This window comes from Lampetra fluviatilis, chromosome 67 (genome assembly GCF_964198595.1).
Source record: "Lampetra fluviatilis chromosome 67, kcLamFluv1.1, whole genome shotgun sequence".
Classification (NCBI taxonomy): Eukaryota; Metazoa; Chordata; class Hyperoartia; order Petromyzontiformes; family Petromyzontidae; genus Lampetra; species Lampetra fluviatilis.
Window position 1 is genome coordinate 4492373 of NC_136341.1, and position 14085 is coordinate 4506457.

At 55.5% G+C, this 14085-nt stretch overlaps 1 protein-coding gene and 1 long non-coding RNA gene across 2 annotated transcripts in view; both read left to right on the plus strand.

The window, feature by feature from the left end:
• Positions 1-14085, plus strand: part of LOC144952421 (uncharacterized) — a 224979-nt gene that overhangs the window by 78768 nt on the left and 132126 nt on the right. The window lies entirely within an intron of this gene.
• Positions 1943-7383, plus strand: LOC144952434 (uncharacterized). The gene is made up of 3 exons (XM_078882833.1): positions 1943-2387; positions 4841-4966; positions 7177-7383. The coding sequence occupies exons 1-3, from the start codon at positions 2170-2172 to the stop codon at positions 7322-7324; spliced, it is 492 nt and encodes a 163-aa protein (XP_078738959.1). The 5' UTR covers positions 1943-2169; the 3' UTR covers positions 7325-7383.

Sequence of the window (14085 nt, forward strand, 5' to 3'; positions counted from 1 at the left end):
GGTTCTCCTCCATCCGTGGGGTTCTCCTCCATCCATGGGGTTCTCCTCCATCCATGGGGTTTTCCTCCATCCATGGGGTTCTCCTCCATCCGTGGGGTTCTCCTCCATCCGTGGGGTTTTCCTCCATCCATGGGGTTCTCCTCCATCCGTGGGGTTTTCCTCCATCCGTGGGGTTCTCCTCCATCCATGGGGTTCTCCTCCATCCGTGGGGTTCTCCTCCATCCATGGGGTTCTCCTCCATCCATGGGGTTCTCCTCCATCCATGGGGTTCTCCTCCATCCGTGGGGTTCTCCTCCATCCGTGGGGTTTTCCTCCATCCGTGGGGTTCTCCTCCATCCATGGGGTTCTCCTCCATCCATGGGGTTCTCCTCCATCCATGGGGTTCTCCTCCATCCGTGGGGTTTTCCTCCATCCGTGGGGTTCTCCTCCATCCGTGGGGTTCTCCTCCATCCATGGGGTTCTCCTCCATCCGTGGGGTTCTCCTCCATCCGTGGGGTTCTCCTCCATCCGTGGGGTTCTCCTCCATCCGTGGGGTTCTCCTCCATCCATGGGGTTCTCCTCCATCCATGGGGTTTTCCTCCATCCGTGGGGTTCTCCTCCATCCATGGGGTTCTCCTCCATCCGTGGGGTTCTCCTCAATCCATGGGGTTTTCCTCCATCCGTGGGGTTCTCCTCCATCCGTGGGGTTCTCCTCCATCCGTGGGGTTCTACTCCATCCATGGGGTTTTCCTCCATCCGTGGGGTTCTCCTCCATCCGTGGGGTTCTCCACCATCCGTGGGGTTTTCCTCCATCCGTGGGGTTCTCCTCCATCCGTGGGGTTCTCCTCCATCCGTGGGGTTTTCCTCCATCCGTGGGGTTCTCCTCCATCCGTGGGGTTCTCCTCCATCCATGGGGTTCTCCTCTATCCGTGGGGTTCTCCTCCATCCGTGGGGTTTTCCTCCATCCGTGGGGTTCTCCTCCATCCGTGGGGTTCTCCTCCATCCGTGGGGTTCTCCTCCATCCATGGGGTTCTCCTCCATCCATGGGGTTTTCCTCCATCCGTGGGGTTCTCCTCCATCCATGGGGTTTTCCTCCATCCATGGGGTTCTCCTCCATTCGTGGGGTTCTCCTCCATCTGTGGGGTTTTCCTCCATCGTGGGGTTCTCCTCCATCCATGGGGTTTTCCTCCATCCGTGGGGTTCTCCTCCATCTATGGGGTTTTCCTCCATCCATGGGGTTCTCCTCCATCCGTGGGGTTCTCCTCCATCTGTGGGGTTTTCCTCCATCGTGGGGTTCTCCTCCATCCGTGGGGTTCTCCTCCATCCGTGGGGTTCTCCTCCATCCATGGGGTTTTCCTCCATCCATGGGGTTTTCCTCCATCCGTGGGGTTTTCCTCCATCTGTGGGGTTTTCATCCATCGTGGGGTTCTCCTCCATCCGTGGGGTTTTCCTCCATCTGTGGGGTTTTCCTCCATCGTGGGGCGCTCCTCCACCGTGGGGCGCTCCTCCATCCATGGGGTTCTCCTCCATCCGTGGGGTTTTCCTCCATCCATGGGTTTCTCCTCCACCGTGTGGCGCTCCTCCACCGTGGGGCGCTCCTCCATCAGTGGGGTTCTCCTCCACCGTGGGGACCTCCTCCATCCATGGGTTCTCCTCCGCCGTGGGGTCATCTCGACCTTGGGGGCCCTCCATAGTAATACCCCTCCGTCGAGCGACGTCGAGTGACGTCATTTGACGTCCAGTGACGTCATGTGACCTTCCAGTGATGTCATGTGACGTCCAGTGACGTCCGGCGATGTCACTGTACTTCCAGTGACGTCGCGCGACGTCACTTGACGTCCAGTGACGTCATGTGACCTTCCAGTAACGTCATGTGACGTCCAGTGACGTCACGTGACGCCGCGTGACGTAGCTTGACGTCACGCGACGTCACGTGACGCCGCGTGACGTGGCTTGACTTTCCCCCCCGTTGTCGCCCGCTCCTCGCACGTCCGCAGCTTGGAGAAATATTTGGCCGTGGGGCCTCTACCGACCACCGCCGCCGTCGCCGCCGGCGGCGCGGCCTCCACCGTAACGGTGCCGCTCGCCGGCTCCGGCGCGCCGCCGAGCGCCGGCGTTGCCACGTTTGCCGCCGGCGCCGGGACGACGGACGTGTCGGCGAGAGGAGTTGGAGGCGGAGGAGCGGGTGGCATGGCCGCGCCGACGATGGGCGGTCCGGCGTTGCCGTTGATGGGCGGCGGTGGCGGCGGCGGTGGCGGTGGGAGCTTGCCGATGCTGGCAGGAGGAGGAGGAGGGCACCAGCTGCAAGGGAACTGGGAGCTGCAGCTACAGCAGCAGCAGCAGTTGCAGCAGCAGCAGTTGCAGCAGCAGCAGTTGCAGCAGCAGCAGTTGCAGCAGCAGCAGCAGCAGTGAGTTGGGGAGTTTCTGTCGAGCGGATCAGCATTCTTGGCTACGTACGGTACTACGGTGTGTACACATGTGTAATGGGTTCGGTCGAGGCGCACACTCAACTTGGAGGCAACACTGTTTATTAATCATAATCAACGTTTTTGGGTTTATAATCAACGTTTGTTGGGTTTAGATCGCGTTATTTATAAATGTGTCGTAACCCTCTACCACCCGACACGGCCAATCAGTAAAAAAGTGTCACGTTGACAAAAGACCAAATAGTTCACTGCTTTAGCCCACCGGTGTGTTGAAGCGTGAAACCACAACATTTACTATTTGAGTAGCACGACGTTTCGCTGGTAATTGCATCCAGCATCATCGGGCAATTCGCCAGAATGGTGAGGCTCTGCTGTGTCTCCCGTTCTTATATAGAGCAGCAGCAGCAGGGTGACGTCATCATTAACTAATTAACTCATCAGGTGCAAAGATTTGAGGGGGGGGGGGGGGGTTATTGTAATTATATACTAGACTAGCAGAAGTACCCGGCGTTGCCCGGGTGAAAAATATATTTCTTAACAACCTTACATATATACACAGATGGGCTGCTACCCCTGCCCCCCCCCCCCCCAGCCACGATCTCCTCGGCCGCTGTGCAGTAATATGTACGGCCTATAGTGTGGTGGGGTGTCGAGGCCTAGTACCGTGCAGAGCCTCCGGCCTCGCCTAAATTGCCCACCCGGCTGAGGCTGGGTACTGGGGCCGTTACCCCCCCCCCCTCCCCCGCGCTACAATAATACTGTCTAATCGCTATAATTTTATTATCTACCGACCCTATAATAGTAATTGCACACATTGGGGTGGGGGGGGGGAGTGAAGAGGAAGTGAAACTTTGATGAATTTACCTCAGAGTCGCGTGTTAATGCGTGCGCATATTTTTAACGGGAATTAAAAATGGCGTCCACCCCGCAGCGAATGCGTCGCTACCCGTTGCCAGGGGCAACCGCCGTGGAAAACCAAACGGACCAATCGTGTCTCGCAAATCCCTCACATTTCGTCCAATGAAACTGCGTATGGTCCGGCGACACACAGACAGACAGACACACACACAGACAGACAGACAGATTTGCGATTTTATTATATACTAGATTACGAAACATTATCACGGACACTCTCCATAAGGTGGTGACCACCGTTCCTCACTAACACTCGGAAGCATTGCCGTATTTTCACGCATTATAACCCGCAACAATAACGTTTTGTGTAAAACTAATTTCAGATATACCCCGCACCTCCATATACCCCGCAGGGTCTTGTTTTGTAATATTACTTTCTATTTTTTTTTTCACGACAAGTGCTGCATCTGCACGCAGCCCTTCTCGCAGTCCCACGCCCTCCGACGGGTAGCTCATATCAGCACGCAGAGCTCCCCGTCATCTGCCACCGAGCACACGGCCTCCTCCATCGCCCACTGCTCCTTGAAGGCCGGCACGGTGTGGGTCAGCCGCGCCGCATGGCGGAACTCCAGCCACACCCTGGCTCCGAGCAGAGCGCGGAAGATGCCCAGGCTGCTGGCCGGACGTTTCCCCTCCAGGGCCACCTTCCTCGCCCTGTGTACGGCGATCTTGGCGTAGCCGACGAGCACGTTGACCAGCCCTTGTAGATGTTGGGGTCCGTCGCCCCTCGGGTATCCAAAGATGAGGACCGTCGGGGAGAAGTGGAGGCTGAACCTTAGGAGGATGTTTCTCAGGATCTTGAACAACAAGTCCAGGCTCTTGCACTCCACGTATCGGCGCGCCACCGTCTCCACTTTACCGCAGAACCGGCACTCTGGGGACGTGTCGGTGAAGCGCGCCAGGGAGGCATTGGTGGTGACGGTGCCGTGGGCGATGCTCCGGCCGAGGTAGCCGATGCGGTTATACGTCGGGCTGGATGACGGGGAGCTCTGCATGCTGATATGAGCTACCCGTCGGAGGCCGTCGGACTGCGAGAAGGGTTGCGTGCAGAACGAGAGAGAGCGAGAGAGAGAGCGAGCGAGCGAGAGAGAGAGCGAGAGAGAGAGCGAGTGAGAGAGCGAGTGAGAGAGCGAGTGAGAAAGCGAGCGAGAGAGTGACCGAGAGAGTGAGCGAGAAAGTGAGCGAGAGAGTGAGCGAGTGAGTGACTGAGAGTGAGCGAGAGAGCGAGCGTGAGAGCGAGCGAGAGAGCGAGCGAGAGAGAGAGCGAGTGAGAGAGAGAGAGCGAGAGAGCGAGCGAGAGAGTGAGCGAGAGGTGGGAGTTTACATAAAGCAAAGTTGAAAAAAATTTGTACGAAATGATGAACGAAGCAAACCGACATCACCGAGCATCTTCTTGTTTCCACTGATCGTAAAAAAAAAGGAGTAGAGTCTTACTCTCTCCTCCCCCCCCTCTCTCCCATCTCTCTCCTCCCTCTCCTCTCTCCTCCCTCTCTCCTCCACGTGCACACTCCTCTCCACAGGCAGTACAACTATGGAGGGCTGGTCCCCATGGCGACCGTGCAGACGATGGAGGCCGGCAGCATGGACCGCAGGAGGCCGTCGTCGCTGCGACAGAACCCGCAGGGCGAGCGACTCCGGGCGGCCAGGTGAGACTCAGCGCCGCGGCCCTCCCACAGTCCGGCAACTTCTAGAGGTCGCAAACAGGTTTTGATTCCTTACCCGTACCCGTACCCGGCCGCACCAGGGTCGCAAACGGGTACCCGTACCCGGCTACCCCTACCCGGCCGGGTATCGGGTAGGGTACGGGTATCGGGTACCCGGTTGCGACCTCTGGGATGAAGCCATGTTGCAGGCGCAGGTGGGTTGATTCTAGGAACTTGAATTGTGAGAAGAGACAAGACGTTGGGAAATGAGTGACAAACGGTGACTCACCAGTGACTCACGGCCTACCCGTACCCGGCCGCACCAGGGTCGCAAACGGCTACCCGTACCCGTACCCGGCCGGGTACGGGTAGCCGGGTAGCCGTTCCCTACCCGTACCCTACCCGAAATGAGTGACAAACGGTGACCTCGCTCCGCCCTCGGCCACGCCCCCTTCTGGATTTCACCAGAAGGTTCTCGGCCACTCATCACGTGTCCGTCAAGCCACCCCCCCCCACTTTGGGCCCCGTCGATACCCTATCCCGGTCACGTGCCCTCTCAGGTTCACCCAGACTGTCACGTGCTCACTTGCCCTCGCTGTGACGGTCACCAGAACGATGCCCCCTAGCGCCCGCTCCCAATGCCCTACCCACGCTGGTGCCAGAGGGAGACTCAAGACGCGCAGTTCCCACTCTCGTGGCAGTAGCTGGCACTGAACGCCCTAGTGACTCCATTTACGTCACTACACTAGTACAGCACCACAACGGTTGTGTGTTGGAGGGCCAAGCCACGGCATTTACAATCTGAGGACGATGTTTCGCCAGTAATTACAACCAGCTTCATCAGGCGATAGCCAGACCCAGACTCCAAATCTACAGCAGCAGGCGTCAGGGTCGGGATCGTACCCACGACTCCCTGCACACCAGGCGAGGTAGTCAACATCTCCTAGCCACCGTGATGACGATGATGAGAGAAGAGACACGCAGACTCCAAATCTACAGCAGCAGGTGTAAGGGTCGATATCGTACCCACGACTTCCTGCACACCAGGCGAGGTAGTCCACATCTCCTAGCCACAGTGATGATGATGATGATGAGTGAGAAGCCAATTGCATACACCATTATTATTATTATAAGAGCATGTTTGTTTGCATGGTTTGCCACAAGTATGTGTGGTGAACACAGGCGTGATGCCTTGCAATAGGCGTATCTATTTGGTGTTTGAACAGCTTAACACCTCCTGTTTGATTGCCAGAAAGGGTAAAGTCTATTCTTATACTCAACACTGCACCATAGACTCAACACTGCACCATAGACTCAACACTGCAGCATAGACTCAACACTGCAGCATAGACTCAACACTGCACCATAGACTCAACACTGCAGCATAGACTCAACACTGCCCATAGACTCAACACTGCACCACAGACTCAACACTGCACCACAGACTCAACACTGCCCATAGACTCAACACTGCCCATAGACTCAACACTGCACCACAGACTCAACACTGCACCATAGACTCAACACTGCAGCATAGACTCAACACTGCACCATAGACTAAACACTGCCCATAGACTCAACACTGCACCACAGACTCAACACTGCACCATAGACTCAACACTGCAGCATAGACTCAACACTACCCATAGACTCAACACTGCCCGTAGACTCAACACTGCACCACAGACTCAACACTGCACCACAGACTCAACACTGCACCACAGACTCAGCACTGCACCACAGACTCAACACTGCCCATAGACTCAACACTGCCCATAGACTCAACACTGCCTATAGAATCAACACTGCACCATAGACTCAGCACTGCCCATAGACTCAACACTACCCCATAGACTCAACACTGCCCATAGACTCAACACTGCCCAAAGAATCAACACTGCACCATAGACTCAACACTGCCCATAGACTCAACACTGCCCATAGACTCAATAATACTGCACCATAGACTCAACACTGCACCATAGACTCAACACTGTCCATGAGTGGCTGGGTCGTTTGGTTGCTGGGTGGTTGAGTGGCTGGGTAGTTGGGTGGCTGCGTGGCTGGGTAACTGGGTGACTGGGTAACTTGGTGGGTGGCTGGATGGTTTTGTTTCTGGGTGGTTGAGTGGCTGGGTAGTTAGGTAACTAGGTAACTGGGTTAATTGGGTGGCTACACGGGTCGCCCTGTCCGCTGTGTGTGTCCGCGCGCAGCCGGGGCCGCCACTTCAGTTTCTCGTCGTCCCAAATGCCGGACATTGAGGAGGACGTGGGGATGTCGTCATACGGGGGCGGCAATCAGCCGGTGCGCTGGCCCGACTCCGAGAGCCAGATGAAGAACGTGCGCCGGGGATACGTCTAGTGGTGGCCGCCCCCGCCACCACCACCGCCACCACTTCCACCACCTCCACCACCACCACCACTGCCACCACCGCCACCACCGCCACCACCGCCACCACCACCGCCACCACCGCCGCCACCACTGCCACCGCCGCAACCGCCGCCACCGCCGCCACCACCGCCACCACCGCCACCACCGCCACCACCCCCACCACTACCACCACCTCCACCACCACCACCTCCACCACCGCCGCCACCGCCGCCACCGCCGCCACCACCATCACCTCCACCACCACCTCCACCACCTCCACCACCGCCACCACCGCCTCCACCACCGCCGCCACCACCGCCGCCACCACCGCTACCACCACCACTACCACGGTGCGATGCCAGCCAGCTTCAGGGCAACCTCTCTACCGGCTCTACCTCCAGCCGGCCCGACCAATCACGAGGCAGCTGCACCGCCTTGCAGCACGTCAGCGACCAATCACCGTCCAGCTCCACTGACCTATCACCAGCCAGTCCCACCGCCGGCTAGCTCAACCAATCACCATCCAGCTCCACCGACCAATCGCCATCCAGCCTTACGACCGCCTGCCAGCTCCACCAACCAATCACCATCTGGCCCTATCACCCCCTGCCAGCCCAACCAATCACCAGTCAGCACCACGGACCAATCACCACCCAGCACCACGGACCAATCACCACTCAGCACCACGGACCAATCACCGCCTGGCAGCCTGCCCCACAGAGAGCCGTGCGAGGCAATGCGTTGCGTGACGCTGCACTGCCCTCTGCTGTTACCCAGAGCTCAGTGCCACATGGGGGGGCCGGGAACCTGCCCCTTGCCTCCTCTCAACGTGGCTTGGCTTCCGAAATCGGTGAGGAGTTGGAGGAGGGGTTTCCGATTCCGGATGATTGCAAACTAAACTGTGAAAAAAAAAATTGGGGGGGTATTTTACCAGATGTAAGACACCCCAACACAACAGCTCGTTTTGTTCGGAAGCGAGCTGGCCACCGCAAATGATCGCTCAGCGAATTGATAGGATAAGGCCAAAAAATAAGAGGAGCCTCCTCCTCCTCTTAACGACGCTAATTGGTTCCACGAAACTGGTCGTCAAGTTATTTGGTCGTTAAGCGAGGAGGGGGAAAGTGCACGGGGCAAAGGTTTAATTCGTTCCGATGGCATCAAAGGATAACCCCCCCTTTTTCACCCAATAAAGAAACTTACTTGATAATATTTAAACAATGGATAGTAATAGATAATGGCACTAACAACGTGATAAACACGTGATATTATCATGAACGTGGTTAATCGATGCATTGATATTTACTGTACCTACAATGGTTCGTCGTTAATAGGGGATAGGTCAGAAAGCTAACACATTGGGCTCTATGGAGGCACTTATACTACTATACACTACACTATACACTACACTATACACTACTATACACTTCACTATACACTACTATACACTACACTACTATACACTACACTACTATACACTATACACTACACTATACACTACACTATACACTACTATACACTACACTATACACTACACTATACACTACACTATACACTACTATACACTACACTACTATACACTACACTACTATACACTATACACTACACTATACACTACACTATACACTACTATACACTACACTATACACTACACTATACACTACACTATACACTACACTATACACTACACTATACACTACTATACACTACACTACTATACACTACACTACTATACACTACACTACTATACACTACTATACACGACACTAAACACTACTATACTATACACTACTATACACTACGCAACTATACACTACAATACTATACAATACACTACTATACACTACACTATACACTACACTATACACTACACTACTATACACTACTATACACTACACTACTATACACTTCACTACTATACACGACACTAAACACTACTATACTATACACTACTATACACTACGCAACTATACACTACAATACTATACAATACACTACTATACACTACACTACTATACACTACACTATACACTACACTACTATACACTACTATACACTACACTATACACTACTATACACTACACTACTATACACTACTATACACTACACTATACACTACTATACACTACACTACTATACACTACACTACTATACACTACACTACTATACACTACTATACACTACACTATACACTACCTTATCACAGACCAACTCAGACCTTATCGGTCACCCCGTGTCTCTTATACATCTCAACCTTCATCCTACAAAGTTCCACCATCGCAAGGGAGAAACACAACGAAATAGACAATCATTAAATTTCGATTTAAAGCTTTCGTGACTGCAGGGATTCATCTTCTTGGTTCTTTCGGTAAAGTCACGTAGAATGGAAACAATAAAAATAATCAAATAAAACATAATAAAATAATTCTCACGACGTTTCGGCCACAACGCAAGCAGCCGTCATCAGGTGAAGACCAGGTCTGTCGGGGAGACAGCGTCTGAATGAACACCACCAAGCTTGGCAGCGTATATTTAAGCTGGGTTAGAGGAGGAAGGACGCCTTGACAAAGGAATTTGCTTGGTGGTGTTTCATTCAGACGCTGTCTTTCCGACAGACATGTTCTTCACCTGAGGACGGCTGCTTGCGTTGTGGCCGAAACGTCGTGAGAATTGTATTTTATTATGTTTTATTTTATTATTTTCTTGGCTACTACAATCGGTGGTGGTGCGTGGAATGATGATTATGATGATAATAATGGTAATAAAGAAATACATCACATTTTCCGCAATCATTATTTATTTATTGCAACCACCACCCTCCACCCCCCCACCGAGGGCGGTTCCTTCGGAGAAATCGCTTCATTCGTGATGTCGAAAGCGGTCGAGTTAGACGGAACGGGTAACTGGGTGACAGGGTAGTTGAGTGGATGTGTAGTTGAGTGGTTGTGTAGCTGAGTGGCTGGGTACTTGAGTGGCTGGATAGATGGGTAACTGGGTGACAGGGTAGTCGAGTGGCTGTGTAGTCGAGTGGCTGTGTAGTTGAGTGGCTGTGTAGTTTGGTAACTGGATGACAGGGTAGTTGAGTGGCTGTGTAGTTGGGTAATGGGTGACAGGGTAGTTGGGTGGCTGGATAATTGGGTAGTTGAGTGGCTGTGTAGATGGGTGGCTGTGTAGTTGAGTGGGTATGTAGTTGAGTGGCTGAATAGTTGGGCAATCGGTGACAGGGTAGTTTAGTGGCTGTGTAGTTGGGTAACTGGGCGACAGGGTAGTTGGGTGTCTGTGTAGCTGGGTGGCTGTGTAGTTGAGTGGCTGGATAGTTGGGTAACTGGGTGACAGGGTAGTTGGGTGTCTGTGTAGCTGGGTGGCTGTGTAGTTGAGTGGCTGGATAGTTGGGTAACTGGGTGACAGGGTAGTTGGGTGTCTGTGTAGCTGGGTGGCTGTGTAGTTGAGTGGCTGGATAGTTGGGTAACTGGGTGACAGGGTAGTTGGGTGTCTGTGTAGCTGGGTGGCTGTGTAGTTGAGTGGCTGTGTAGTTGGGTAACTGGGCGACAGGGTAGTTGGGTGTCTGTGTAGCTGGGTGGCTGTGTAGTTGAGTGGCTGGATAGTTGGGTAACTGGGTGACAGGGTAGTTGGGTGTCTGTGTAGCTGGGTGGCTGTGTAGTTGAGTGGCTGGATAGTTGGGTAACTGGGTGACAGGGTAGTTGGGTGTCTGTGTAGCTGGGTGGCTGTGTAGTTGAGTGGCTGGATAGTTGGGTAACTGGGCGACAGGGTAGTTGGGTGTCTGTGTAGCTGAGTGGCTGTGTAGTTGAGTGGCTGGATAGTTGGGTAACTGGGTGACAGGGTAGTTGGGTGGCTGTGTAGCTGGGTGGCTGTGTAGTTGAGTGGCTGGATAGTTGGGTAACTGGGTGACAGGGTAGTTGGGTGTCTGTGTAGCTGGATGGCTGTGTAGCTGAGTGGCTGTGTAGTTGAGTGGCTGGATAGTTGGGTAACTGAGCGACAGGGTAGTTGGGTGGCTGTGTAGCTGGGTGGCTGTGTAGCTGAGTGGCTGAATAGTTGGGCAATGGGTGACAGGGTAGTTGAGTGGCTGTGTAGTTGGGTAACTGGGTGACAGGGTAGTTGGGTGGCCGTGTAATGGCCGAGAATTGAGGTCGCAGGGAAAGCTCTGAGGGGAAAGTGAAGACAAATTGGTTCGGAACGTTCAGATGCCCATCATCATTACTAGGGGGGGTGGGCGTGTAATTAGTGGCAGGTGCGGATCTGTCGTAGGCCCTGAGACTCCTCGACAAGAGCCGGGTTCAGAGACGGGGGGAGGATGGGGGATGAGTCTCGCTCGCTCTCGGAGTGTCGTTGCTGCTGCTGCTGCCGCATCGGAGGCGATGGGCGACTCCACAGCGCGTCCACCCCCACCTCTTCGGCTACACGGTGGTGACGCGCTTGGTGAGTGACGACGATAGTGATACCGACGGTGACGCAATTGGTGACGCGGCTGGTGACGGTTGGTGAGGCGGTTGGTGACGCGGCTGGTGACGCGGTTGGTGAGGCGGTTGGTGACGCGCCTGGTGACGTGGTTGGTGACGCGGTTGGTGAGGCGGTTGGTGACGCGCCTGGTGACGTGGTTGGTGAGGCGGTTGGTGACGCGGCTGGTGACGTGGTTGGTGAGGCGGTTGGTGACGCGGTTGGTGACGCGGTTGGTGAGGCGGTTGGTGACGCGGTTGGTGAGGCGGTTGGTGAGGCGGTTGGTAACGCGGTTGGTGACGCGGTTGGTGAGGCGGTTGGTGACGCGGCTGGTGACGTGGTTGGTGAGGCGGTTGGTAACGCGGTTGGTGACGCGGTTGGTGAGGCGGTTGGTGACGCGGTTGGTGAGGCGGTTGGTGACGCGGTTGGTGACGCGGCTGGTGAGGCGGTTGGTGAGGCGGTTGGTAACGCGGTTGGTGAGGCGGTTGGTAACGCGGTTGGTGAGGCGGTTGGTAACGCGGTTGGTGAGGCGGTTGGTAACGCGGCTGGTGACGCGGTTGGTGACGCGGCTGGTGACGCGGTTGGTGACGCGGCTGGTGACGCGGTTGGTGACGCGGTTGGTGAGGCGGTTGGTAACGCGGTTGGTGAGGCGGTTGGTAACGCGGTTGGTGAGGCGGTTGGTGAGGCGGCTGGTGACGCGGTTGGTGACGCGGTTGGTGAGGCGGTTGGTGACGCGGTTGGTGAGGCGGTTGGTAACGCGGTTGGTGAGGCGGTTGGTGAGGCGGTTGGTGACGCGGTTGGTGAGGCGGTTGGTAACGCGGTTGGTGACGCGGCTGGTGACGCGGTTGGTGACGCGGTTGGTGAGGCGGTTGGTAACGCGGTTGGTGAGGCGGTTGGTAACGCGGCTGGTGACGCGGTTGGTGACGCGGTTGGTGAGGCGGTTGGTAACGCGGTTGGTGAGGCGGTTGGTAACGCGGTTGGTGAGGCGGTTGGTGAGGCGGCTGGTGACGCGGCTGGTGACGCGGTTGGTGACGCGGCTGGTGAGGCGGTTGGTGAGGCGGTTGGTAACGCGGTTGGTGAGGCGGTTGGTAACGCGGTTGGTGAGGCGGTTGGTAACGCGGTTGGTGAGGCGGTTGGTAACGCGGCTGGTGACGCGGTTGGTGCGCGGTTGGTGAGGCGGTTGGTAACGCGGTTGGTGAGGCGGTTGGTAACGCGGTTGGTGAGGCGGTTGGTGAGGCGGCTGGTGACGCGGTTGGTGAGGCGGTTGGTAACGCGGTTGGTGAGGCGGTTGGTGAGGCGGTTGGTGAGGCGGCTGGTGACTGACGACGATAGTGACGCCGACGGTGACGATGATTGTGACGACGACCGTAACGATGGTGACGACGGTGATGGTGGTGATGGTGGTGATGGTGACGACGATGGTGACGCGGTCGCCTCGTGGGAATACCCAGACTCCTGCTGGAATGAACCAATACTCCCAGCGAGCAAGACGGTTCATTACAGCTCGGCATTTGGGTGGCTGTGTATGTGGGTGGCTGTGTAGTTAGTTGGTTGGCTGGGTGGTTGTGTGTGTGGCTGGCTGTATAGTTGGTCGGCTGGGTGGCTGTGTGTGTGGGTGGCTGTATAGTTGGTCAGCTGGGTGGTTGTGTGTGTGAGTGGCTGTATAGTTGGTTGGCTGGGTGGTTGTGTGTGTGAGTGGCTGTATAGTTGGTTGGCTGGGTGGTTGTGTGTGTGGCTGGCTGTATAGTTGGTTGGCTGGGTGGTTGTGTGTGTGGCTGGCTGTATAGTTGGTCGGCTGGGTGGTTGTGTGTGTGGGTGGCTGTATAGTTGGTCGGCTGGGTGGTTGTGTGTGTGGGTGGCTGTATAGTTGGTTGGCTGGGTGGTTGTGTGTGTGGCTGGCTGGATAGTTGGTCGGCTGGGTGGTTGTGTGTGTGGGTGGCTGTATAGTTGGTCGGCTGGGTGGTTGTGTGTGGGTGGCTGTATAGTTGGTTGGCTGGGTGGTTGTGTGTGTGGGTGGCTGTATAGTTGGTTGGCTGGGTGGTTGTGTGTGTGGCTGGGTGGATAGTTGGTCGGCTGGGTGGTTGTGTGTGTGGGTGGCTGTATAGTTGGTTGGCTGGGTGGTTGTGTGTGTGAGTGGCTGTATAGTTGGTTGGCTGGGTGGTTGTGTGTGTGGCTGGCTGGATAGTTGGTCGGCTGGGTGGTTGTGTGTGTGGGTGGCTGTATAGTTGGTCGGCTGGGTGGTTGTGTGTGGGTGGCTGTATAGTTGGTTGGCTGGGTGGTTGTGTGTGTGGGTGGCTGTA

Excerpts from the sequence above, each read along its gene's own strand:
- LOC144952434 (XM_078882833.1), top strand. The coding sequence starts at position 2,170 with ATGGCCGCGCCGACGATGGGCGGTCCGGCGTTGCCGTTGATGGGCGGC. Across the intron at positions 2,388-4,840 it reads TTGCAGCAGCAGCAGCAGCA|GCAGTACAACTATGGAGGGC; the intron begins GTGAGTTGGGGA and ends TCCTCTCCACAG. Across the intron at positions 4,967-7,176 it reads GAGCGACTCCGGGCGGCCAG|CCGGGGCCGCCACTTCAGTT; the intron begins GTGAGACTCAGC and ends GTCCGCGCGCAG.